Consider the following 26,504-nt stretch of genomic DNA (forward strand, 5'->3'; position numbering starts at 1 on the left):
AGTAATGTCTATAATTACATCAAACAGTATTGAATGTTTTTGTGCTTTAGAGTGAGACAAACCAACTAATATCATAATTCATCACAGAAGTGATTTTTTAACACTTGCTGATGTTCGTGCTGGTTGTATCCCAACAAAAATGATAATACAATCAATAAATACATACAATTTAATCAAAGTAGTTTTTACAATTACAACAAATCATACGTTTGTTGCTCGTGCACGCATGCGCGCGTCAGTGGCCCTGTCCATTTCAGCACCGCGTTGCGGATCACGTGACTCAATCTCCACAGCTCCGCGCTCTGAATCAGTCAACAGCAGCAGCATCAGCAGAGATGTCGGCGAGCTCCGCGTTCAGCGATGAGAAAACCGCCTCATCCAGCGAGCCCGAGTACGGCCACGACCCGGCCAGCGGCGGCATCTTCTCCTCCGACTATAAGAGGTGAGACACTGTTTTATCTGTCAGGTAAGCGCTCAACCCCGGGAACGGCCCACCGGAGCATTTACCGTCACAAAATCTCAGGCTGTGGGAAGACGTGCGCATGCGCGTGAACGGATGAATGTTGGGATAAACAAAAGAGATGACAAACACTATAAGTGTGATATGAAACACGCTTGAATGACGCTTGAATGGGATTTTTTCCAGAGGGGGAAGTGTATGACTTTAATACACACTCATACACATACACATGCACATACACACACACACACACACACACACACACACACACACACACACACACTCACACTCACCGGGGCCTTATCGGATCCCTAGACGCGATTAGATAGGGTCTGATAGAGACCTTGAAGGTGTTTTTCATTAATTAATTGAGGTTTTTAAGACAGCGCTCAGGTTCCATAAAGGCCTACATGATGATTTCTGTGCTGTTTTACCCGCTCAGTATGCTTTGTCTATTGCGCCCAATGTTTTTATGTCGCTATGTTGTATTTGGGAGAATTCGTGTGACCTTGGCAATCATTTTTTGTTACATTTTCTTAAGTATACGGACACAGCACTAGTTGAAGTTTCCCACAATTAAGCTACTTTTCACAAGCCTGCTGTGTTAGTACCATGGTACAGTGACGGTGTCAGTTCCATACATTTAGCTGAGGGTGTGTAATTTAATAGATGTACAATCATAGTTGTGACACAATGTGTACCAGGAGAAACAATGTCCAAAACACATCTTTTTGTATAATTCCTGCTTTTCACTGTTTTGAGGTCAGAAGTAATTTCTGTCTCAAAGCAGTAGAGGGAGCCAGACACATACACATCTTTTATACACGTTTTAATGGAATTAAAGGGACAGTTCACCCAAAAAATTAAATTCTGTCATCATGTAATCACCCTCATGTTGTTCCAAACCTTTCTTTGTTCCATGGAGCACAGAAAAGTAGAGGATTTTTCAGTCTCAGTCACCATTCATTTTCATTGTAGAAACAAATGTTATGTGTAGAAAGTGAATGGTGACTGAGATTGCCTAAGTTGGTTGAATAGGAAACCACATCATGTATTATTTTGTAATATAAGCTATACGTTCATTCGTCGACCCTAAATTGACCCAATTTACTTTAGTCCCACACGATTGTGCAATTCAATGTGGGTGAAAAAAATATTTTTATACAATATTATAATTGCCTAAAATGTTTCACCCAATCAGATCACAAAACATGTCAAGTCTCTACATAATGTTTTCTCAAAGAATATTCTGTTTTACTTGGACAATATGACATTATGGAACCCCCACATAAAAACTTTGTAAGCATGTTATTCTGATTCTGAAGTTTTTCCCCTATCACATTTCTTAACAAAATGCCGTTCTGAAATGCAGGTGGCGCTTTAACACATTTTAGCCCTCACAGATGTGCTCGTCCATAGACATTCAGTCTAATTTTCAGTTCACGCACTACACCCATTGTTTCATCAAATATCTCGGCCTCTGAGTGTTCTAGAAGATCAATCTAGGTGATATTAGAAAGCTAAAACAAGTTGGCTCATTTTTTTAGAAAATTGCCTAAGGTAAAAGCAGATATAAAGGTTTTAGTTATTTGGGGCTAACAGTGATCGGTGCATAAAAATACTTTTTCCTTTGATGTCTTACAGAAAACACTGATTTCAGATTTTTTGATAATCTTTTAAACTGTGGTGTTCTGGCAACAAAATAAACGGTACAGTCTAGGGCTGTCAAAATTGCTCAAAAATGACATTCGAATATTCCCTCTAAAAAAAACACATATATTCGAACTATTCGAATATCTGGTTGCGCATTTGGTCAATGACGCGCATTACGTCAATAACAGGACAAATTAATACAAAGAGACATAACTATTTGTATAGGTAGTTTATTTAAGTTTAAACATATTTGACAACGTATTACCTACACAAAAACAAGTAAATCAACTAATGGCCAAGACCTCACTCTCGCTCGCACGCGCGAGGCACTCTTTCTCTCTCTCGCCCTCACGCTCTCTGCGCATAACGGTTTAAAAGAACAACAACAATAAACAAATGTTGAGTGCTGATCAAGAGTTTTGTGCAAGCAATATAAGGTCGCGACTCTTGTCCCAAATATAGCAGGCTTCATTCAGTGATTAAAACAAATTATTAACATTAATTGAAGTTTTACAGTATATAGAACCGACATTGAACGCTCCGAGCGAAGCTGTGCTGTGGTAAACATGGAACTTTTCCTTGACATGAAACGGTAAATAATCAAACCAGTGGAAGCCTGCAGTGCATGAAACTGCTGTATCTAACCTACCTTATTCATGCAACATCTATTCAGTCAGTACAGTAGCCTTACATTTTAGTCATGTTTCTGTTTAACGTTAAATAAAATGAGGCACACAATTCGAGAAATGTGACAACAAAGACCCCTCAGGCAGCACGCCCACTCGCAAAGCAGACAGCCGCACATCTGCTACCGCGGGCGCGTTTTTTTTTCCACATTCGAATATTAATTTTCACCTTCGAATTTCTGTTTTTTAAAACTATTCGAATATATATTCGAATTTAGAATATTCGTTGACAGCCCTAGTACAGTCACATTCCTGAAAATGAGAGCTTTCATTTTATATATGATTTGTCTATTTAAGTGCTCTTTGAAAGACTTTTCATATTAATGACCTCATCACATGACCTCTAGGTGGCAGTCACACACATTTTAAATGATCAAAATATGTTGGTTGGGTGGCTAAACTACACGTCGTGTTATTACATAGCTCCCTGAAATTCTTGATTCTGGTCGTCCTGAAACTCCAGTTTCTTTCATGTCTCGCGCTCTCTCCTTTCATACTCACACAACTTGTGCCATCGTGCATCTCTGTTTTAGTTATCGATTGTATTGAAAATGAAATCGGAGGACTTCAGGATTTGTATTGGACGATTGTTTTGTAGACTGCAACAGATTATAAAATAATTAAAGAACAGGTACAATTTTAAAACATTAATCTCAAATCACTATTTCATGTCCCTGTAATTATTTGAAAAGCTGCGTATTAGTGGTATGAATGTACATCACTTAAACATTGTACGTATTATTTGTTACTGTCTTGTTTTCTTGTTCGTTTGTTTTGGCTCAAAGCGTTGCACTTGCTAGGAACGTTTTTTTTGCGGAAGCTTGCGTTTTTTACAAGTGAGATAAGACATTATTTCAACCCAATTAAATATTGTGTCAACTATTTACTTTTCCTCATACTTTTCCCCAACTCATGCACTGGGCTAAAAGTTAACTTACCTTGCATGCACTATAAAGTGATTGATGGTTGTCACGAAGATGACTCGCCCGATTGGACGCGTTGCCCCGTTTCTCAACAATTTTCCTCTGGCTAGCTCTGCAGACAGGGTTACCATCTTCTACTAATTTTTCCCTCAGCATTCTTATAAAATCCAAAATCCACACTTCTGATTTGGTCTTCTTGGAAGGTTGAAAATTCTCCTGAGTGCTGTCATTGCCTTCCACCAAGTTTTCATACTAAAAAAACAACAATAACAATGTTGCATGATTCGCCCATGCGTCAAACTCATACTGGGTGTGTGTGGACAGCATTTACCGCAAGTTTTACCAATTGCGATAATCGCGCACGGTTTTAATGATAATTAAATGTGACACAGTAATACTAACCGTCGGGGAATTTTACCGTAGTTTACCATGAAACCGTTTAATCCCTAGGTGGCACTGATTTGCGATGCTAATATTTTATCATCCTTATTTAGTTATTTTATGTATCATAAATGTAGAAGTGATGGTTATCTATGGAAATTTCAGATTTTAAGCTTTCAAACGTTACCACATATGCCTGACTTATGTATTTGGATACTTGAACATTTTAAGCGTAAACTTTTATCGCGACATAACGCCCCTTTTGGATGCGCCCACAGGTCCGCAGAGTTGAAGTGGGTAAAAAATGTCCCACACTATTGTGCAATTCCATGTGGGCATAACAAATATTATTATCCAGTAATATAATTGCCTAAAATCTTTCACTCAATCAGGTCACAATACATATTGTCAAGTTTCACCTTACATTATTTATTTCTCAAAGAACATTCTGTTTTAATTGGAAATATGTCAAATTATGGAAGTTAATTGCATATGCAAATGTCTTTTCATCCATTTTAATGAATGGTTATTCAATGTCAAATCAACCAAATTTCAGAAAGTTTCCCTGGCTGAATTTGTTTATTTTCTAAATACTTTAGAATTTGACGTTGTTTTTATGTGAATAAATAAAGGTACTACCACACCTGGAGTCGCAAGTTCAAATCAAGGGCGCGCTGAGTGACTCCAGACACCCATCGTTGCTAGGGTGGGTAGAGTCACGTTGGCATAACCTCCTCATGGTCGCTATAATGTGTGGTTCTCGTGCTCAATGGGGCGTGTGGTGAGTTGTACGTACAAGGTCACACGGAGGCAACTGAGAATCGTCCTCCACCACCCAGATTGTGGCTTAACGCCACCATTGAGTCTTACCGCCACCATGAGAACTTAGAGCACATTGGGAATTGGGCATGCCGAAAAGGGGAGAAAATCCCCCCATGAAGATGCAAAAAGGAAAATTTGTTCTGAACCAGAATCTAAAAAGATATTAATCTTCTGGAGTTACAGGCACTCCAACTTTAAATAACGACTCAAAAAATCTTTTTCTGACTTTTGGACTCTCTCACCATTGGCATATAATGCATCAAGTTGTGCTGAAGTCAACTCCTTTATTAATAGACCTTGCTATCTCTGTGTAAAAATAAAATAATGATGCTGCCACCTTTCTAAAGTTTTTTTTTTTACCTTTATTTTTGTTCCAAAATCATGCAAAAAATTGTCATTTTGACCCCACATTAGCTTTAATCATCATTTATGTTTATCTTTCACCAGTAAATAAAAAAAGATTATCAGGCTGAAATTAATATTTTTCTCTCTGCGTAACCATCACTTTATGCTTTGTGCTGATATTTCTGTGCTGACACTGGTTTGCTATTGGATTAATGTGTGATGTGGCAGTTTTACTGGTTCCACAGTAAACATTATGAAGAATGATTCTCACATGCTGTTGCCTTGGCAACATGCCTCTCTGTTCTGCTACTGTACAGTCCTCCATCTCAGCTCCGTCTCTGTGAACAGCTGCATTAACAGAGAAGCAGAAACTAATCCACTGAGAATCACTCTCAAATATTCATGACATTACAGGAGATCTGATGAACAGACTCTGTTTCTGAGTTTAGAGAGATTCAGGATTTTTAAAAAGCATAGGAATGTCTCTTTAGAGGTCAGTGACATTTATCAACATGGTGTGAATTCTGCATCTGTCTGTGAAGCTGCTCACTCCTCCAACGTAATTCAGGGCTCAGACACTGGAAATTAAATTCATTGCTAAATCTAATTATTCAAGACTAGTAAACAGTCAGAAATAAAATAACGATAAAAAACAATGAATAGAAATAAAAAAAATAATGGAACAAAAAAACAAATTAAGAAAATTCTGTGCTTTTTTAACAGCTTTAAAAGTTTTAAATATTCAAGTTTGCAAGTAAACATTCAGAATGAAATGCAACATAAAACTACTACTGGTCTTTGCTGTATGATTAATAGTAGAAGCAGAAATAGTAGAAGTAGTTTGCCATTCCCAAACTGTTCAGAATGATTGAATTCAATAAAATTAAAAGGAATATTCTAGGTTCAATATATATGTTCAGCTCAATCGGCAGCAGTTGTGGCATAATGTTATATACCACAAAAATGTATTTTGACTTGTCCCACTTTGTCTTTAAAAAAAAGTAAAACACTGTGGTATAGTGAGGCACTTACAATGGAAGTGAATGGGGCCAATCTGTAAATGTTAAAATACTCACTGTTTCAAAAGTATAGATATGTTGTTAACATGATTTTAGTGTGATAAAATTACTTACTTACAATTTTACAACTTCGTGGCCATGATGATTAGGGCTGGGTAAAAATACTGATTTTCCGCTGCTTCGTGATCTTGGTTTGAACGATCTCTATATTCATTCTTAAATCCCGATATTGATCATTCGCTCTATGTGGCAACCCTCTATAATGCAAGTAAATCACTCGCATGTGCAACCAAATCTCACGCTATGCAACTAAAATGTAATCTCATGACTAGATTACACTCACCCATGTTTGAGTAGTATAGTGGAGAAGTTATTAGCACAGAGGTCCTTTCACTGCGTGTTGAGAGGAAAAGTTTGGTTCAGCATTGTTCTGTATTCAAAGATGAGATCCACGGATCCATATATCATTGAATAATGTCTCTTTAATAACCTTTATGTTTTTTACAGTCAGTTGTTGATTAAAAACAAAACAAAACAAAAATAATTTAATGAAAGTCACACATGGATGCGCTAATGAAAATACACATATCTTCTATCGCTATACGTGCTTACTGGCTGATGCTGTTAGTCTTAAAGAGACAGTATCGATTAAGTACATGTTCTACATGGTAATTGTAAATACTTGTAAATAGTGCAAATTAATGCAAGTAAACAATAAAAATGCAACAAAAATATGGACGCAAAATAATATATGCTAGAATAGACTGAATTTGAACATATTTCAAAAGCTAAAATGTGACCAATTTGATGAAAAACTACTTATACAAATATAATTGGTAACATTTATATTTTCTAATCTTACCATGAAGGGTTGCCTAGAAAGTTAATTTATAAAGAGCATTAGCTGAGAGGGAATTTCTTCTAATGTCTGCAAAATGAACAGAACAGATGGTGAACAGAAATGTACCCATATGAATCAATGTTAAATCAGAATCGAATCCAGAGCTTGTGATTTGGAATTTAATCGAATCGGGAAATCTGTATCAATACTGAGACGTAATGACGATGCTATACTGTAAACCCTGTAATCTCACAAAAACAACGATTTAAACAACTTAACAGCTCAAATAATACACAAGTTGTAACAAAAGAATTAATGTATTACATTATAAGTGCCTCACTGTAAGAAAAGGAGGGACAAGTCTAAATAAATGGTTATCAACATTATTTCATAAATGCTGTCGATTGAGCTTAACTTGTATTGAACCAAGAATATTCAAATAAATCGAACCGAATCAAAAAGAATGAATCGGACTGAATCAATTTCAGCCCAAAAGATATAAAGAAAACATTAGAGCAGAACAAGTCAAACTTAGTACATAAGAATTAACTAAAGTAACAATGCATAATGTAACAGTTTATAATACACATCATCAGTCTAGCTAGAAACATTAGCACTCATCTAGAGAGAAAATTTCCTCTGGAACACAACATGAATGTAGACGTGGATATGGCTGTGAATATGGGGTGCTTCTGGTTTTTGTTTGCCATTTAGCATTTAAAACGAACAGTATAATGTTTGTGCCTTCGTGTGCATGTATCTGTGTCTGTTGCTCTACATCAATTGGGGGTTTTCCTGCAAAAAACCCTCCCTTAGAATGACATTTCTAGCTGAGTCATATCTGAGAGAGGGAGAGGCAGCCGACTGTTGTGTAAAATACGATGGTAAAGAAGACAAGGGAAGAAAAATGTGTGTGCCAGAGAGCTGGGAAAGAGTGAAGCTGTGAATGAAAGGAGAAAGAAATAGAGTGCTTTTCAGTAGGGGCGGGGTTTGCTGCGGGGGGCGGAGTTTATTTCTGCTGAACGATCATAGAACTGTGTGCACAGCCAGTTCATTGTGAGCAAGAGGAGATCAGAAAGAACCACCTCGCTTCTCGTCTCTTCACCTCATGATAAAGACGCAAAACACCTTGACGCCTCCGTGACTGCATTCAGAGAACTGGACAGGATCTGTTTGTCAGCTGAAATCTAGACCTGAGTATTCACTGTAGTGGCTTTTACGTGCTTGTACTAGGGAATTTTTCGACAACTGTTGCTCTTAAGACGGATTCTACAGGTGTTTGTGTGTGTTTCACTCCTAAAGGATCGTCTTATCTGCTTCAGGAATCTACAACGGGTGCACGTGGTATCTGAAACTTTAGGATTCCCCAGGGGCTTATATTAGGTCCATTAAAGTTCCTGGATAGATGCATATAAGGATGACTACCATGCAGAAGTTGCTCCAGCTCCCGGTTAACGCTGTGAACATTGTGAAGAGTGTGCAGGGGAGTGTTCAGGGCCAGGAGGAAGCTCTCAGTCCGGTGCTGAGTCCAGACAACAGCCCGCAAAACTGGTACAACGCTGTCCAGCCTGAAGAACTCCGACATCTGAGATCAGGAGGAGGAACAGGGGAGTGGACTGAGGAACGATCCACATTAGAGGAGGGGCTTACCAGTGTTCAGGCACAACCCCTACGGTATGCTAATATATACAGACACACACACACACACACACACACAAAGTGATGCATAACTATGTGAATGTGTGTATGCACACGGTCTGATTTTGTTCAGAGGTTGCTCTTTCAATGCTATGGAGTTTCATTTTAAGGGATAGTTCACAACAAAAATGAAAACTCTGTCATCATTTACTCACCCTTATGATGTTTCAAACCTGTTTGACTTTCTTTATTCCGTGGAACACAAAGTGTGTTAGAGTTTGTGTGCAGCTTTTGTGTGTGATAGAAAGAGACTCCGTGGAGTGTTGAATTATGAATTAATAATGTAGAGCTCAAAGTCTCTCATACTGTCTAGGGCTGGGCGATATGCAAAAAAAAAAAAGGGCAATATTTTCATATCTGATTACATCGTCAACTCCTCTGCCCCCACTGCCCTCCCACCAGTTGATTTTCCGTTAAAAAATATATTAATTTATTGAAACATGGAAAACTTAAACCAAAGGTATTTCTAAACTTAAATAGCATTTCAAACTAAATGAAAAAGCAATTAAAATAACGAAGTTTTGTAGTACCCACAAAAAAGGGGTATATAACCACCTCCCCAAATCCAAACATTTACAGACTCCAACTTCCTCCATTGTCCTCATTTGCCGTCACGCAAGTATCCGTCTATGACAACAGGTGGAAAATTACCAATACAAATTAAGATTTAAAGACAATTATAAATGTAAACTAGTGCTGTCAGTCAACTAAACTTTTTAATCACGATTAATCACATAATCTGTTGTAGTTAATAGCGATTAATCACAAATTTTGAAAGTACTGAAATTTGATACTATATACATCTTTTCCTGCCAAAATGCATTTATTTCCATCTTCGGAAAGAAAACAAAACAATTTGTAACAATATTATGCTTTACTAACATTTTTCAAACAAAGCCTTCCACAGTATAAAGATATAAAATGCACTAAAATATCACCAATTCAAGTAACATTAAACATTTCCCAAAGTCTAAGTGGGAGTTTGACTTTTTGAAAGAACTAGTCCCCACATAGGTTGCATATTTATTGCAATGGACATTAAATCGCTTTAATTTCTCATCCTCCACAATATTTATCTGCTGGTAGACTGTGGCTATCTGCTTTCCTATAGCAGTCGTGAAGCCGCTATTATGATCCTCGTCATTCGCCACTTTTAACTCCACATGAAAAGCGCTTGCAGACAATCAAACAGCATTAAGAGGTACTTTCCCCATCATTTAATCACTGACACAAAGTGCTTTTGTGTATGTGTGTGTGTGTGTGTGTGTGTGTGTGTGTGTGATGACTCCAGGTGGACACATTGCAAAGTTTCCGCCCTTCCAACAAGTGTTTATGCTGTATTAACGGTAAATGCGTTAATTGGGATTTAGAAAAATTAAAGCTTTAAAACAAGTTAAAAGCTTTTAAATGAATCACATTCTGACAGCTCTAATATAAACATATTAATGCATAATAATAATAATTGAAAAATAAATAAAATATTACCTCTAGAAATTTCAACACAATCCACATAATTTCTACCTTCAGAGTGGTGGTGGTGGTAGTGGGCTAAAGCACTGAACTGTTAAGCAGAAGGTTGTCGGTTTGATCCCCACAGCCACCACCATTGTGTCCTTGAGCAAAGCACTGAACTGTTAAGCAGAAGGTTGTCGGTTGTCGGTTTGATCCCCACAGCCACCACCATTGTGTCCTTGAGCAAGGCACTTAACTCCAGGTTGCTCCGGGGGGATTGTCCCTGTAATAAGGGCTCTGTATTTGGATTAAAGCGTCTGCCAAATGCATAAATGTAAATGTAAATAAAACGGCTTCAACAGTTTGTTTACTTCCGTTAGTCTGTGCTTAAATGAAAATTAAACCTAGTTTTCCTATTAGGTGTAAGACTAATATATTCCCTTTTTTCCCCAATTACTGTAATTCTGCCTAATAATTTCCATTGTGTTCTTATCGAATTTGTGTTTGTATTGCACTTCATTAATGCAGTTAATGCTGCCTAAAGAAAATTAATTCAAGCTCAATTTTCTATTCAAGGTAAACATGTTTTTGTATTATTTTATGATTTAATCACTTTCGTCTTTGTGTCTTAAACTGTGATTTCCCTAAGCGAATTGTAAAATTGTTTAATGGAGCCTGTGCATGCCTTAATTTAATTTCAAAAGAAAACTTCGGTCATAAAGACTGCAATGTTTTGTCACTCATATATTCGCTTTATTGATATTTCATAATATCTTTTCCCGACAGGCTGCAGTTCCTTAATATTGTAATGTATAATATATGTTCTGTTTTTATGTAGTTGTTAAGCCATAGCGTATTTGTTACAAGCAATTAGAGGTAGACAGATGAATCGGTTTTACCGATTAATCGGTACCGATAGTTGCTTTTTGGAACTATCAGTTATTGACAAAAATCTATACTAATAGTTGACGATTGTTTTGTTTTTATTCTCCATGTTCCTCTTATAATACATTTTTTCAATTGAAGTTAGGGCATGCAAAGAAAAATCCAACTATATGGAGACATCCTTTGTCAGCACATACATCGTGTCTCCAACTTCATATATTGTGAATAATAATAATAATAATAATAATATATAGGCTATAAAAAGCTTAATAGAGTATTGTAATGGAGCCAAGTCTCCATCATTTCAATATAAGAGTCCTAGGTGTGTTTCAGACTTGTTTAGTGTTAAAAGTCTCAAGTTATGCACCCAATCTTGGGATTTTGGTTGAAAAATTAACTACATCTGGGATTTTATTCATTTTGGCCTCTATGTCTGTGCCGACTAAGAAAATGTAACATTCTATGAATCGATTTTGTAAAACTATCAGCTGATTTATTGGTTATCAGTCTTTTATATCCGTTTACATCATCCCATCGCCCAGCACTAATGTTGTCTCTATATTGTTCAGTCTCTCTGTTGTGTTCTTCACATTGCAATGGCAGAATAAACAGAAAAAGGCAGGTACCTACAACACAGTGCTTTAACAATGGATGAGTGTAGCGCAACCTCTTTATATAATTACTTACTTACATAGTTGTATTCGAATTATGAAAACGCCTATTGCATTTACACCTTATTTGAATGTGGTCTGAAACTGTCCCTGATCACCACCAAATTTGGTTTCAGATATCCAATCACAATGCGTCTTGGGTGCATTTACACCTGGATTGCTATCTGATTGCTACATGATCACCAAAAATACATCTTAATGCATTTTAATACAAAAAACTCCGATCAGGCTAGTTTAGTGCTGGTCTAGCTGGTGAACCAGCATAGCCATTATGTAAAAATGTATCTGTCGTGAGTCATATGTACTACTTTTATGGTCCTTTTTGGTGCTTTCAGGTTTGGAGATGAGGGTGAGTATACTGTATGATGGCATAATTGTCATTTTTGGGTGAACTAACCCTTTTTTGTGGAGATAATAGCTTTGACCGTGTCTGCTGAATCACCCTCGTTCATCCTCTTACATCGCTGTGATCACGACCCAGCACCCGTGTGTGTGTGTGTGTGTGTGTGTGAGGGAACCAGAGCTGACAGTTTGCAGCCTCAAACAACTACCTAAATATCATAGCACAGCCTCAACTACTCCATCGTGACAGGTCATACACACGTGTCATTCCTAGCAGGAGACATATTCATCGATGCATGGAAGAAATTACCACCCCCGCTTTCTTACACAGACACACTGTGTTAAAGGGATAGTTCACCCTTGCATGAAAATTCTTTCATCATCCTTTTTAAGCATCTAAATCTCACACACACTGATAATTCACTGATACATACTAACGTCTGACAGTGTTTACTTAAATCTCCTCTCTCACTGTCAAAGGCCCCCTCTGCACCTCACAGCTAATGAAAGTCACAGAGGGAATCTTTATTCGTGAGCAATAGATAGTTGTGCAGGGTGGGAGACGGTGGCAGCAAATCTATTCACTCGTTTTATTGCTGTCTTTGTTGCTGTGGAAACCAGAGAGCAGGACCTGGGTGTGTTGCGAGATATCATAGTCATTTAATTCCAGCAACAGCACCGTGACTGCCACTGGGGGAATGTTTTTAATTAGTGAATTGTGTTATCTCTGCCAGTTCAAAATATTTCAGTGCCATAGCTTTGAGTTAAACATGCTCCGCTTTAATGGAGGGGTTTCAGTCAGGTCAGACTTAATCTGATTGGCCGCAGTCGTCCTAACCCATTGTGACATGTTGAATGCTCCTCCTTTTTTTTTTTTAAATAGCCAAAACTATTAGTATATGTCACTGCCTTAAACCGTAATTATTGCAATATACCACAACAGTGCCCGTCCAGGTTTTTAGCTGTCCTAGGAAGCATTTTTCCCCCCATATAGATTTAATTAAAAATGCATACCAAACTAATTAGCGCTGAGGTGAATCACAACATTACAAACGTTTATTTGAAGCTAAAGCATTTCAAAATCGGACAAAAAGACAAAGGTACGGGACTACAATCCCAAGAAGCATTGAGAATAACAATCAAATTAAAAAAGATGGAAAACTAAAACAATATCGATTTTAAAGTAGGGCTGGGAAATGTAACACTTTAATTTCTGGGATTAATAATTGACAGTTTAACGTGTGTAAAAGAATAAATATATATATATATAGATTTTCAACTTCTTGAAACTTCGCTAATGTTTTCCCCCACTTCCTGTGGCTAAAATTGGCATATATAGGAGGTACACTGTCGACTTAACTGCATATCCTAGCACAGTAAATGACTGTGTAGAGCAGTGCACGCTTATTCAATACTTGCGATGCATGTCCCTGGCATAATAAACACAGGAGAGGATTTACTGTACTGAGAATTGAGACTTCACCCACATGCAAGCAGCCGTATCTCTTCGCATCACCAGAAGATGCTTTGCGTGAAATCCAAAACTGCGCGAGAGAGACCCAGTGTGTGCGTGATAGAGAGTGTTGTGTGTAACTGGATTACAAAGTAATTAGTTACTTTAATCTAATTACTTTTAGGCAAAAAAGGTAGTGTAAAACATTACATGTTAATGCATGTAATCAGATTACATTTACTGATTTAAATTAATTACTTTTAAGTACGTTACTTGGGCTACAAATATTTCTAGAAAAAACAATATTTATGTGAAATACAATTAAAATGTGAGTTCATATGGCCATCTGTTCATCTGCATTTTTCTGACAGCTGAAGGGCATGCAACAATGAACAAGGAGAAAATATACATTTTTAATTTGAGTGAAAAAAAATTGTGAACATTGTGTTGTAGAAAGAAACTTAAAAGTAAAGTAATTAGTAATGTGATTATCAATTAAGTTATCATTGTTTCTGACCATGTCCATCCCTTTATGGCCACCATGTACCCATCCTCTGATGGCTACTTCCAGCAGGATAATGCACCATGTCACAAAGCTCGAATCATTTCAAATTGGTTTCTTGAACATGACAATGAGTTCACTGTACTAAAATGGCCCCCACAGTCACCAGATCTCAACCCAATAGAGCATCTTTGGGATGTGGTGGAACGGGAGCTTCGTGCCCTGGATGTGCATCCCTCAAATCTCCATCAACTGCAAGATGCTATCCTATCAATATGGGCCAACATTTCTAAAGAATGCTTTCAGCACCTTGTTGAATCAATGCCACATAGAATTAATGGCAGTTCTGAAGGCGAAAGGGGGTCAAACACAGTATTAGTGTGGGGTTCCTAATAATCCTTTAGGTGAGTGTATTACGAAGTGATTTTGTTTCAGAGTTGTTACTTCACCAGTACATTACCTGAAACCACTATACATTGCTTTACCTGACTTCAGGGTTACTGCTAATAAATAACTGGTACATACCGGTCATATAGGTACGGTACCAAACCCTAGTGTGGAGGCTTCACGCAATTCTCTGCAGCATCCACGCACAACTCACTATGCGCCCAACCGAGAGCAAGAACCACATTATAGCGACCACGAGGAGGTTACCCCATGTGACGCTACCCTCCCTAGCAACCGGGCCAATTTGGTTGCTTAGGAGACCTGACTGGAGTCGCTTAGCATTCGAACTTGTGACTCCAAGGGTGGTAGTCAGCATCTTTACTGACTGAGCTACCCAGGCCCCAAGGTTTATAAGTTATTGTTAAAAATCAATTAGTCTATGGACAAAATGAATGTTTTTTTTTTTCTTCCAGAACCGAATGTTGAAGTTGATGGCAGGTGGTATTAGAGGGAGGGCCACTCTCATTCTAGAGAAAATTTGATTGGACAAACATTTCATTTTGCAGGATGAGTCAGCAATATTTTTGGTCTGTATGCAAACACCTGCTTCAAGATTCTTTAGTCAACTTACTATAGTACAATAGCACATAGATGACATCAAAGATAAAAGACATGGACTTAAGGCCACAAAACTCCAAGTTTGATTGCATGCAGTCTTTAAATCCAGTAATGAAAAAGATTAACACAAATTAAGGATATTGTTATCTGATTTGGGAACATCTACTTCTGTGTTTTTGAATATTATAATTTATAATTGTAACCATCAGCGTAGAAGCAGGCTTTATGAAAAACAAATTCAAACTCAAAGCTGTTTTGTTGTTATATAGGAATATACAGTATGTACAGACTATGGACTGGTCTGGGATTTAATACTATATTTTTTTTCATTCATTTGTGATCTGTTAGTATTTTTGTGTGTACAAGTATACAGTACAGTGGCAAGTAAAAGTAAGTGAACTCTTGTATTTAATAACTGGTTTATAACTGCAGCAATAACCTAAACTAAGCGTTTCCAGTAGATGCGGATTAGACCTGCACAACATTTAGAAGGAATTTTAGACCTTTCTTCTTCAGCTCTGCTTCAGCTCAGCCATATTCTTATGTGGCATGTTAGGACACCATGCCTGTTTAATGTTTTTCGTATAGACTTATTAAATTTTTTACATTTATGCATTTGGCAGACACTTTTATCCAAGGAGACTTACAGTGCAATTATTTCAGGGACAATCCCCCCGAAAAACCTGGAGTTAAGTGCCTTACTCAAGGGCACAATGGTGGTGGCAGTAGGGTTCGAACCAACAACCTTCTGATTAACAGTCCTGTGCTTTAGCCACTACGCCACCACCACTCTAGGTAGGGTTCTTCTTTTACCTCATTGAGCTTTCTGCGGTGTGCCCTTTCATCTTGGCTTGACAGCCACTTCTAGGGACAGTAGCCACAGTATTAAATCATCTCCATTTATACACTGTTTTTCTAACTGTGGACAGATGAATATCTAAGCTCTTCGAGATAACTTTGTAACCCTTTCCTGCTAAGTGCAGAGCAACAGTTCTTGCTCACAGATCTCTTTTTTGCGAGGCATGGTCCATGTCACCAAATGCTTCTTGTGAATAGCAAACTCAAAATGTTTGAGTGCTTTTTATAAGTCAAAGTAGCTCTAGCCCACACCTCCAATCTTGTTTCATTAATTGAATGGCAGGTTTACCAACTCCTGACTAGAGATGAAGCAGTATGAAAATTTCATATCACGATTATAGTGCCCAAAATTATCATGGTTATCAGTATTATCGTGGTATTGTTAAAATGTGCTGGACATTTTCAAAACGTACTGATACACATTGAAATCATTCCACAAAGTTTTATAACTGTAAACAAGGAAATGGCAAATGTATTATTATTGGTTTTGTTACAATATACACTTGTTTGGAATAATGTATAGATTTTGTTCTTATGGAAAGAAATTGGTACTTTTATTCACCAAAGTGGCATTCTACTGATCGCAATGTATAGTCAGGACATTAATAACGTGAAAAATTACTATTACAATTTGAATATTTTTTTCAGAACTTCTTAAACTATTTCAAAGCGTTCTTATCCAAAAATCCTCCACGTGCAGCAATGATAGCTTTACAGATCCTTGTCATTCTAGCTGTCAGTTTGTCCAGTTACTCAGGTGACCTTTCACCCCACACTTCCTGTAGCACTTGCCATAGATGTGGCTGTCTTGTCGGGCACTTCTCACGCACTTTACAGTTTAGCTGATCCTACAAAAGCCAATCTCTAACCTTTTCTTTTTGTTTTTCTGTTTCAAAAGTGTCTTTTTCTTTGCAATGTTTGTTTAGTTGTACAACTGGTCTTCCACATCTCTTTCTGTCCTTGTTAGAGACAGTTGTCCTTTGTCTTTGAAGACTCTAGTGTATACCTTTTGTATGAAATCTTCAGTTTTCTGGCAATTTCAAGCATTGTATAGCCTTCATTCCTCAAAACAATGATTGACTGACGAGTTTCAAGAGAAAGCTGTTGGTTATGGTAATTACAATGAGCCCAACAACTGACATAAATACAGTGGTCTTGTATAGGAGTCTATAGTGTTTCTCCTAATGGAACACATTTACAACCAAGTCACGGACTGCCGGATTAACTACTTATGTAGTTATCGTGTGCAATGGGTGAATGGAGTCTGCAGACACACCACATATACAGCAGCAGAACAACGTGTAGTGTTTTAACAAGTAGGTCATATATATATATATATACACACAGTTGAAATCAGAAGTTTACATACACTTAGGTTGAAGTCATTAAAATAACTTCATAAATGTAATATTAGCAAACTATAGTTTTGGCAATCTACTTTGTGGATGACATAAGTCATTTTTCCTACAATTGTTTACAGACAGATTGTTTTTAATTGTCTATATTCTGGAAACTTCCAGAAAATTATGTCAATCCTTTAGGCAATTAGCCAATTAGCTTCTGGCTTAGAACTAGCTTGACAATATAAATAACATTTAATTAAATAAAAAGACACACACACAAACACACATGGGGCAGCTGCCTGTAATTCTCTCTCTCTCTCGAACTGTTGTCACCGGCCACCTTTATCATTGCACGCCCCCATCAGGCTGATTGGGGACCGGACGTGCGTTGTTCCAGCCTGACCCCACCCTCCTCTGCTCTACAGCAATATATATCGCAATTGTTGTTTTAACGATATGCAAAATCACATTACATGTCACTCATTTTCAAAAACCAATCAAAATGTCCACGAATTCACTGCGTGCTGTATTAATTAGTATGTACTACTGCACATGCACATTCAGATCGTGATTTTGCACATTAGATTGCGGTATGTATGACAGAAGTTAAAAATTAGTGAAGAAACAAACGCTGTCACCAATTACATTGCAAAAGGTGCCAATTCAAGCGGTTGAGAGAGATGGTTTTAAACAACTTTTGAAGACTTTAGACCCAAGATACACACTGCCTGGGCTTTTTTTTTTTTTTTTTTTGCATCTTTAACTTTATGCAACATTTTACATAAGGGTGTAATTTGTTTACAAATGCAATAATTTATTTTTTTCTTGTACTGTGTTTGAAAGACGTTTGCATTTGGTGACTTTTATTACAATGTCATATTTTTGCTTCTTGCTTGTATGCTGCACAGTTCACCTTACAGCAGAGCAGTGTTTTGTATTGTTCTTACTTGAATGCTTCAGTTTTAAATAATAAAGACCTCATTTCCTTCAATCTGGCAAAATCCCAGAAAATATTGAGATATAATTTTTTTTTGTCAATATCGCACACCCCTAATGCTGGAGCAGACCCAGTGACTTCTGTATGCCAGTATCAGAGCCTTGAATTTGATACTTGAGTGGTGTAACATGCGCTCTGTTTGGTTCATTAATATTCATTAATATTATACATGAATGCAGGTAATTCCAAAGGGTTCAAATACTTTTTCTTACCACTGTATGTGTTTGAACAGATGTCAAACTCTTTATTTGAGCCCAGCCTGTATGATCAATAGGGAGAGTTCAGAGAGTCGGACAGTGGGGTTATGGCTTTAACTCTCTTTCCTAATACTCTAGAGATTACTGGGGTCTTTTCTCAGGAAAAACATGAGACTATTTAAGAAAGAAAAGAGTCAGTTTTGTAATCAAAGTAGTTTGTAATTCTTGAAAAAATAATCAGGCTTACCGAACTTGTTTCGCACATGCGCACTCACTCACAGACATGTTTGAACGGATGAGTTAGGAGCCGTTCACACCGAATGTGTTTTATTCTTTGCGCTGGGTCTAGATTGTTTTCAGCACAGTTGTCACAAAGATTCAACATTCTGAACAAGTTCATGCTGCTTAGACTGTTGCAGTGTTTCATATTATTCCAGATTGTTCTGCACCAGGTGAAGCTTCAGCAAATAAACGGTAAAGCGATGCTTTTTCCCCCTTCTGCTCTAGTGTACTAAGTTGCTGCCATACCTTGTTAAAACTGTGTTTGTTTACTCTTTCAGTACCATTACGAATGTTGTCTATATACTTCCATAAAATACAGCCTATTGCAATAGTACTTGCTAGGAGAAGAAATTAGATAGTAAGCAATTTTAGGTTTGGGTCGGGTTCGGGCTTAAAATCTGACGGTATCGTTCAGGCCGGGAAGGATCGGGCCACACAGTCTGGGGTAAAGGTCGGGTTCGGGTTTCATTTTAAGGCCTTACAGACCTCTAATCTGCAGGGCTCTTCAAGAGTCCAGATGAGTCTCTATGAATAATTCTCTCCAGTGCTTGAGTTCCTCTATCAGTCTGTCCTAGAAAGGACACCTTTCTTAGATTTCAAATAAATAAAATTGAGAGCAGGAACGATTGATGAAAGTTCTGTTTTTCTTACTTTTTCCTCAGACATGATGACCTGAAGGAGATGCTGGACAGTAACAAAGACTCGCTGAAGCTGGAGGCCATGAAACGGATAGTAGCAGTGAGTTTTACTGTCTTTTTCTCCTACGTTTGGACTACTCCTACTAATTCCACTGTTGAAATAATGCATACTGTTTGCATACAGTGTGAACCCGTCTTTAGGAGAGATTTGTTTTGGAGGAAGAGTATATATGTGCACTAAACCATTGGCATCAGGGTTCAGCAGAATCTCTGTTGGGCGCCTGCTTTTGCGGTCCAGCTAGATGTCTGGTTTGATTTGTAGTTAATTGAGTGAACATCATGTTTGATGCACAGCTGGGCTGGGAATCTGAGCTCGGTTCTCATAGACCAGTTGTATATTAATGTCCCTGCAGCTCTTAAGAGATATCACGTTTAGTTTTATAGCTGTAATGATGGAACACAAGCAGAGAACCGAATCACAAAACCGCAGTGGTCAGACATCACTAAATCAAACTGCTTACAAATTAACCCCAAGCACACACAGAAAACTTAGTCAGAAAACAAGTGTGTAGCTATGCTGTTGCTAAGGAGCTTTAGGATATTGCCAGTGCAATAATATAGTGGTTCCGACTGGTGAAATTTCACAGTTCTCGATACTAGCTTTGATACCACAGCAAAAATATGATGATGTACTATTGAACACATCCATTTAGCCTATTTAAAAAGTTACTGTAAAGGGATTAATGGAAAGGAGGTGGCGAGAACCGGCTTGACAATATAAATAATATTTTTATGTAAAACCAAAACCAAAAGACACAAACATAAACACATGATGGTCAGCTGCCCGTAAACATTCTCTCTCTCCCGCACCACCATCCGCAGTCGGCCTTTATCCCTCTCGGAGGCTTAATTAGCCTGATAAGGGACCGGGTGTGTAAAATCATGACCTGGCCCCGCCCTCCACCTTGTTACATTTACATTTCTGTGTCATAAAGTAAAATAAAATGCATGTCTTTTTAGTGTTTCTCAATCAAGGATGTATTGCTTAAATGTTTTTAAGTAGCGCCCTACTGAAATATGTTTTTATTGTTTCCCAAATCATGTTTTCCTTTTTATTATTATTATTATTCGGAAATTCAATTAATTTTTTTAACTTTTAAAGAAACTTCAACATGTAATTTTATTTTTGTTGCAAAACCTTTTTTTAACAGCAGTACTGGTATTGCAGAAACACTGTTACCTTTCATTTTTTATTTTTTTTATTTTAGTATCGAACTGGTACTGAAGTACTGGTACTTTCGACATCACTATTAGGGATAATGTATTCCGGAATGCATGTAACGGGATTATGTAATTAAAATACGAAATAATAGTAACTGTGTTCCACTACAGTTACAATTGAAATCATTGGCAATCAGAATACAGTTACATTCAAAAAGTATTTTGATTACTGACGAGATTACTTTGCCTTTTATTGTAGTTTGTTGTAGCAAGTGGGCACTCTCCAGCCATCCATCTCCATGCCGTTGTGTTCACTCTGTGGGATTATTAAGTTTGGAGAAGCAAATAGTTAAATGTGTGTAAATTCTCATGTGAACATTTAGCTTTATGCTAAGCTAAAATGCTGTTTCTTGCCTTTACTTGCATCTGTTATAATTTATAATGATGAAAATATAATTTATATTTCTTCATATTCTGTGAAGAAAACTCACATTAGAACAAAACTTTTTTCTCTAGTAAGACGTTTGAAATAAGGGCAAAGATGAATTGCAAAAAAAACTTTAAATACGGTTCTCCTGTAAAAATGACAAAAAAATACAAATGACATTTTATAGCGTGTATTCTGTAGCGGAATATGTTTTAAAAGTAACATTCCCAACCCTGCCCATGCAATTCTTGCCACTACGATGCTAGCGAGTTGTGGGTGGTTGCCAAGATGTTTCTTGGAGGTTGCTTACTAGCCCAAGTCAAAAGAGCCCACCCAAAATTTCTATGATATTCTGGTTCTACATTTGGCTCGGTTAAAATCTACAGGCACTTTTAGCACTCTGGACTAGAAAGTAAAGATTAGCCAAAACATTTTTCACTATCTCACAATTTCTTTCAAACTTTTTAACAAAATGTCCAACATTTTTTGTACATGCATCAGAGGAGATTTATGTCAAATTTGACTTCTTCTAGTTTATTATTAGCGATGCACTGATGTATTGGCTGCCTATATTTATCAGCCAATTATTGACCAAATTAAAACTATCAGCATATCGGTAGTAAGCATGAAAACGGCAATATGAAAAACCGATGGCTTGCTTATAATTAATTTGTAACACACTTTGTGAAAACTCTCCAGAAATCATAATAGCCACAATATGTAGAAGAATTGGCACTCTTAAGAACATATAATATTGCATTTTTATTCTCTTTCGTTCTCATGTTAATGCATACAAACGCCATATACGGATATGACCGTCATATCGGTGCATCATTTATTATTGAAAGTCTGGGTCTGGAACAAAGCTAAAAAAAACAACAAACTGTCAAATCTGTACAAAAAAGGCTTTTGAACAAAAATAATTGAAGGAAGCATGGTTAAAGTTTTACACATTTTGTTATAATGAGAGTTTTTATAACAAAAAGATTCAAGTTAAATTGTGTTTGTTTAATTAAAAATCAACCTGAAGTTGAAGAAACACCCAATTGTGTTCGCTTAGTCAAGTTTGAGCTTAGTATCTCTCCTCAACAAACCGCATGATTTGAGGTATCATTCACGTCTGTGGCACAAATGTGCGAGACGATTTGTTCACCAAAATGTAATACTTATGGTTAAAGATTTGAACAAACCGCTAACACTATGTAAGAACAATAGTAACAGTGATTCTTGCCTTAGAGCACACCACTAATGATTATTTACTAAAGAGATTTGTAATTATCAGACTTGATAAACAGGCAGATGGCAGTAATTCAATTAAACTGGTTTCTCTGAGTTCACAGGGCAGTAAATGTCACTGTCACTGTTTGTTTTATGACTGAAGTCTTGGCGTTCGTTGGTGTATAGCCTTTGCATGCGTCCTGTTTTTACAGCGAGGGGAGCGATTTTAGAGAGCAGTTTGGAAATAGGACAGGAATGTGATGTGTTTAATATTCATGAGTGGGATTAGTGTCTCTGTATTGTGGAGGATCAGATCAGAGCTGAAATATTTATCACCCAGAGCTCAGAACCCACAAACAGCCACCTGATACTGTTTCCATTCACACGAGGAGCAGGTGGAACCAACAGCAGGGAGATTTTTCCTTCAGATCCAAACCCAAACTGCTGAAAGAGCAGTACTACGTCCCAATATGCCTACTTTTATTATGCCCTAAAAACACGTACTCATTTTGTGAGTGCGTAGCAAGTTTTGCGAAATACTATCATGTCATAAAATCGCACCTTATAACTAAAGACCCTTTGGACGCATAGTTACGTGCATCCTGTAACTATACACGACCTGTCATTCTGTTACCGTCATCATGACAAACACGATTCTCATTTCATTTTTATTATCATTTATTCATTATTCCTCGTTAAATATCTGCCAGGGTCATGGGACTTTCGTTTGGAAAGCCGCTGATGTTTTTATATGATGCATGTAGTAATGTGAATAATCTGACCTATTTCAATGATACAATAAATAGCAAAAAGGCAATTGTGTAAATTTGCTTAATTTCCTTTTTGTGATTATTCCATTTTTAATCTATGTTGTGTTGACAGTTAAAAAAGAAAGCTGTTAAAAATGCACAAATGCATCCACAATAAGCAATACAAATACAGTTGATGAACATAAAAGCAGGCAGTTAAGATGATGATGTAAATGGAGCAGCTGATCATTCACAGTTTAATGAGCTGATCAGCATCTTCGCCCAGCAGCGAGAATGAAGTAGTTTCTTTTAAAACCATTCAACCATTAAACTTGCTTGGTATTTAAAGGGATAGTTCACCCAAAAATGAATATTCATTCATTATTTACTCACAGTTGTTTTGTTCTAAACCAGTGTGACTGTCTTCTTCGGTACAGAAAGGGAGAAATTATGAAAACAAATTCTGCTCAGTGATGTCATACAATGGCGGTGGATGGTGACCACCTCTTCAAGCTTTCAAAAGGATGCAAACGTTGGCCTGGGTAGCTCAGCGAGTATTGACACTGACTACCACCCCTGGAGTCGTGAGTTTGAATCCACGGTGTGCTGAGTGACTCCAGTCATGTCTCCTAAGCAACCAAATTGGCCCAGTTGCTAGGCTGGGTAACCTCTGGGGTAACCTCTTTGTGGTCGCAAAGAGTGGTTCTCGCTCTCAATGTGGCGGGTGGTAAGTTTTGCATGGGTTGCAGAGAGTAGCATGGGCCTCCACTTGCGGTGTCTGTGGTGTCATGCACAACAAGCCACGTGATAAGATGTGCGGATTGATGGTCTCAGAAGTGGAGGCAACTGAGACTTGTCCTCTGCCACCCAGATTGAGGTGAGGACCTACTAAGTAGTGGGAATAGGGCATTCCAAATTGGGAGAAAAGGGGATAAAAAACAAAAATAAAAAAAGGATGCAAAAGTAAAATTCAGAAGTCTAATAAATTATTCAATGTGAATCATGCCTTGTTCTGAAGACATATGATAAGGTTTGGTGAGAAACAAAATAATATCTAATCAAGTATTTATTGAAAATCAATCATTGCTCTACTGTGCAGAGTCACGAGATTAATGCTGCGTTCATGTCATGTCGGAATTACTGTAATTATGGGACTGTACTGTAATAACTTGGAGGTTCTACTTAGAGCCGTTCACTTCTTGGGGACTCAGAAGTTGTTTGTTTCTATTACAACGTGCATAACGCCAAAATGGCTTTGTTATTAAACATTAGCTCTACATCAATACATTAATTCACCTTGATATGTTGTTGCAAAATGTAAAATGTGTTGAGGCAGCTGTCATATTGGCTCTTTTCACATGACTGTCAAGTCTGAGCTTTCGAAGAATTCAGAGTTTACAACTTATAACGAGCTCCGAATTAGAAGACGTGAATGCATTTTATAAGTTAGAATCTCGTAATTACTTTAATTCCAACTAACGGTCTCATTAATGCACCATAAGAACTCATGAAGCGCCGTTGGTCTCACACCATGTTTGTAGATTTTTTAGGTTTGACAATTGCAGTTCTGAAACCAACAATCAAACTTCTCTTCCATCGATCAAGGGATTGTGACCAATATTAGCTGAAAAAGTGTTCATGGATCCACACTTCGAAAAATCTACTGGAAATTGTAGACCATCTGGGAAACATTACAACATACAGTACTATGATTTGGGACACAGTCATTTTAATCTTGGATTCTGTTTTGGGCAGATAGGGTGCCACAGGGCAAAACAGATCAGCAAAATGTTGCTGATGAAAATGTTTATATTACATCATCTATAGACATTTATATTTTACATTGCTAGCATATTGCTAGGTATTGAAAGCATGTTGGTTGCTAGGGGATTCTGGCTAGTTGCTAGTATGTTTAGAGAGAGAAAAAATTGAGAAAGGATACAGAGAGACAAAAAAAAATGCTTAAAGTGCATTAAAAGCTTTGTTTGGGTTTGTTTACATTTGAATTTTTGAAAGGTGGAGTTTGAATTTTGGCTGCCACATGTTAACTTCACTAAAAAGTATTGGAACTAGGGGTGAATAAAAATACTGATTTTCTTATGCATCGTGATGTTCATTTAAAAAATCTCAATATCGATTCTTAAGTCCCAAGATCAAACTTTTACTCTATGCGCAACCCTCTACTGTAAGAGGAAATCACTTGCATTTGCAACCAAATTTCATGCTATGTGGCTAAAAATATATACAGTATATATATTTGGCAAATGGCTGGTACATGTTTATATTTCACTCAGCAGAAATTGTGAAGTATAGTGGTGGACTATTCCACAGCGAGATCCTTTCACTGCGTGTTAAGAGTAAAAGTAGTTCCATGTAATGTCCACTAGAGTCCAAAGACGAGATCCACATAACTGATTTTTCATTGAATAATTAAATAATGATTTTTAATACACATTCTGTTCTCTACAGTCATTTGTTGATCAAAAGAACTATATATATATATATTTTTTAAATTCTAATCAGGCATAGCACAGATGAGATAAAGCCATTCGAGTCTCTTGTTACCATGCGCTCATTAAATGGTTTTCTTAAAGAGACAGTACCGCTTTTAGCACGTGATCAACAAATCAGTGTAAATATTTGAAAATAGTACAAATTATCTAATTAAATGATAAACATGTTACAAAAAATTATATATGAAATACAATGTATTATTTATTGATTGATTACATGGATTTGTTAAAATTTTAAAGGCCAAAATGTGGCCAAAATGATAAAAAACTAATTAAATACTTTATAATTAGTCAAATGTATATTTTCTTAATGTACATTGTTAGAGGGCCCCTGTATAATTAACAGGATTAGCTTTATTTTTTACAAGATTAATTTATTTCATATATCAGCAAAGAGGATATTATAACTGAAATATATCCATATGAATCGAAACGGATCGAATCAAAAACTGTATCAATACCCAGCTCTAATCAAACAGTAAGATGACTTTACCCTTGTTTTATAAACATGGTAATATGATCATACCATGATATTTTGGACATGCACCAAGAATACTATGGTATCCTTTTGAAGTACCTTAGATTCCTTCTAGGTCTAAATGCTAAGGAATTTAAACATGCTAATCATTCAGTACCATGGTTTACCTATGATGGGACTTTTAACAAAAGTTATTTGCAGTCTTTGTATGGCCGAAGCTCAACAATGAAATATGAAATAACACGCCATTTTTTGATGGTACTAAAGTCCATGAAACATTTTGGTGCATATTATTTTGTTTTTCTTCCATTAAAGAAGAATTTAACACATTTTAACTGAACACAATTTTTGGAAAAGTAATATATATACAGTGTGTGTGTATATATATATATATATATATATATATATATATATATATATATATATATATATATATATATTTAGA

At 36.9% G+C, this 26,504-nt stretch overlaps 1 protein-coding gene across 2 annotated transcripts in view; it reads left to right on the plus strand.

The window, feature by feature from the left end:
- Positions 1–299: 299 nt before the first annotated feature.
- LOC127637972 (AP-3 complex subunit beta-2-like) overlaps positions 300–26,504 on the plus strand; it is a 49,315-nt gene continuing 23,110 nt past the window's right edge. The window contains exons 1-2 of one of the 2 annotated variants that reach the window (XM_052119285.1): positions 300–442; positions 19,478–19,553. In XM_052119285.1, coding sequence (XP_051975245.1) covers positions 336–442; positions 19,478–19,553 — 183 coding nt within the window. In that variant the 5' untranslated portion in view covers positions 300–335. Of the gene's footprint in view, positions 443–8,191; positions 8,805–19,477; positions 19,554–26,504 lie in introns of those variants that run through there. The other variant, XM_052119284.1, reaches the window with a different exon arrangement.

This window comes from Xyrauchen texanus, chromosome 46 (assembly GCF_025860055.1).
Source record: "Xyrauchen texanus isolate HMW12.3.18 chromosome 46, RBS_HiC_50CHRs, whole genome shotgun sequence".
In the NCBI taxonomy this organism is placed as follows: Eukaryota; Metazoa; Chordata; class Actinopteri; order Cypriniformes; family Catostomidae; genus Xyrauchen; species Xyrauchen texanus.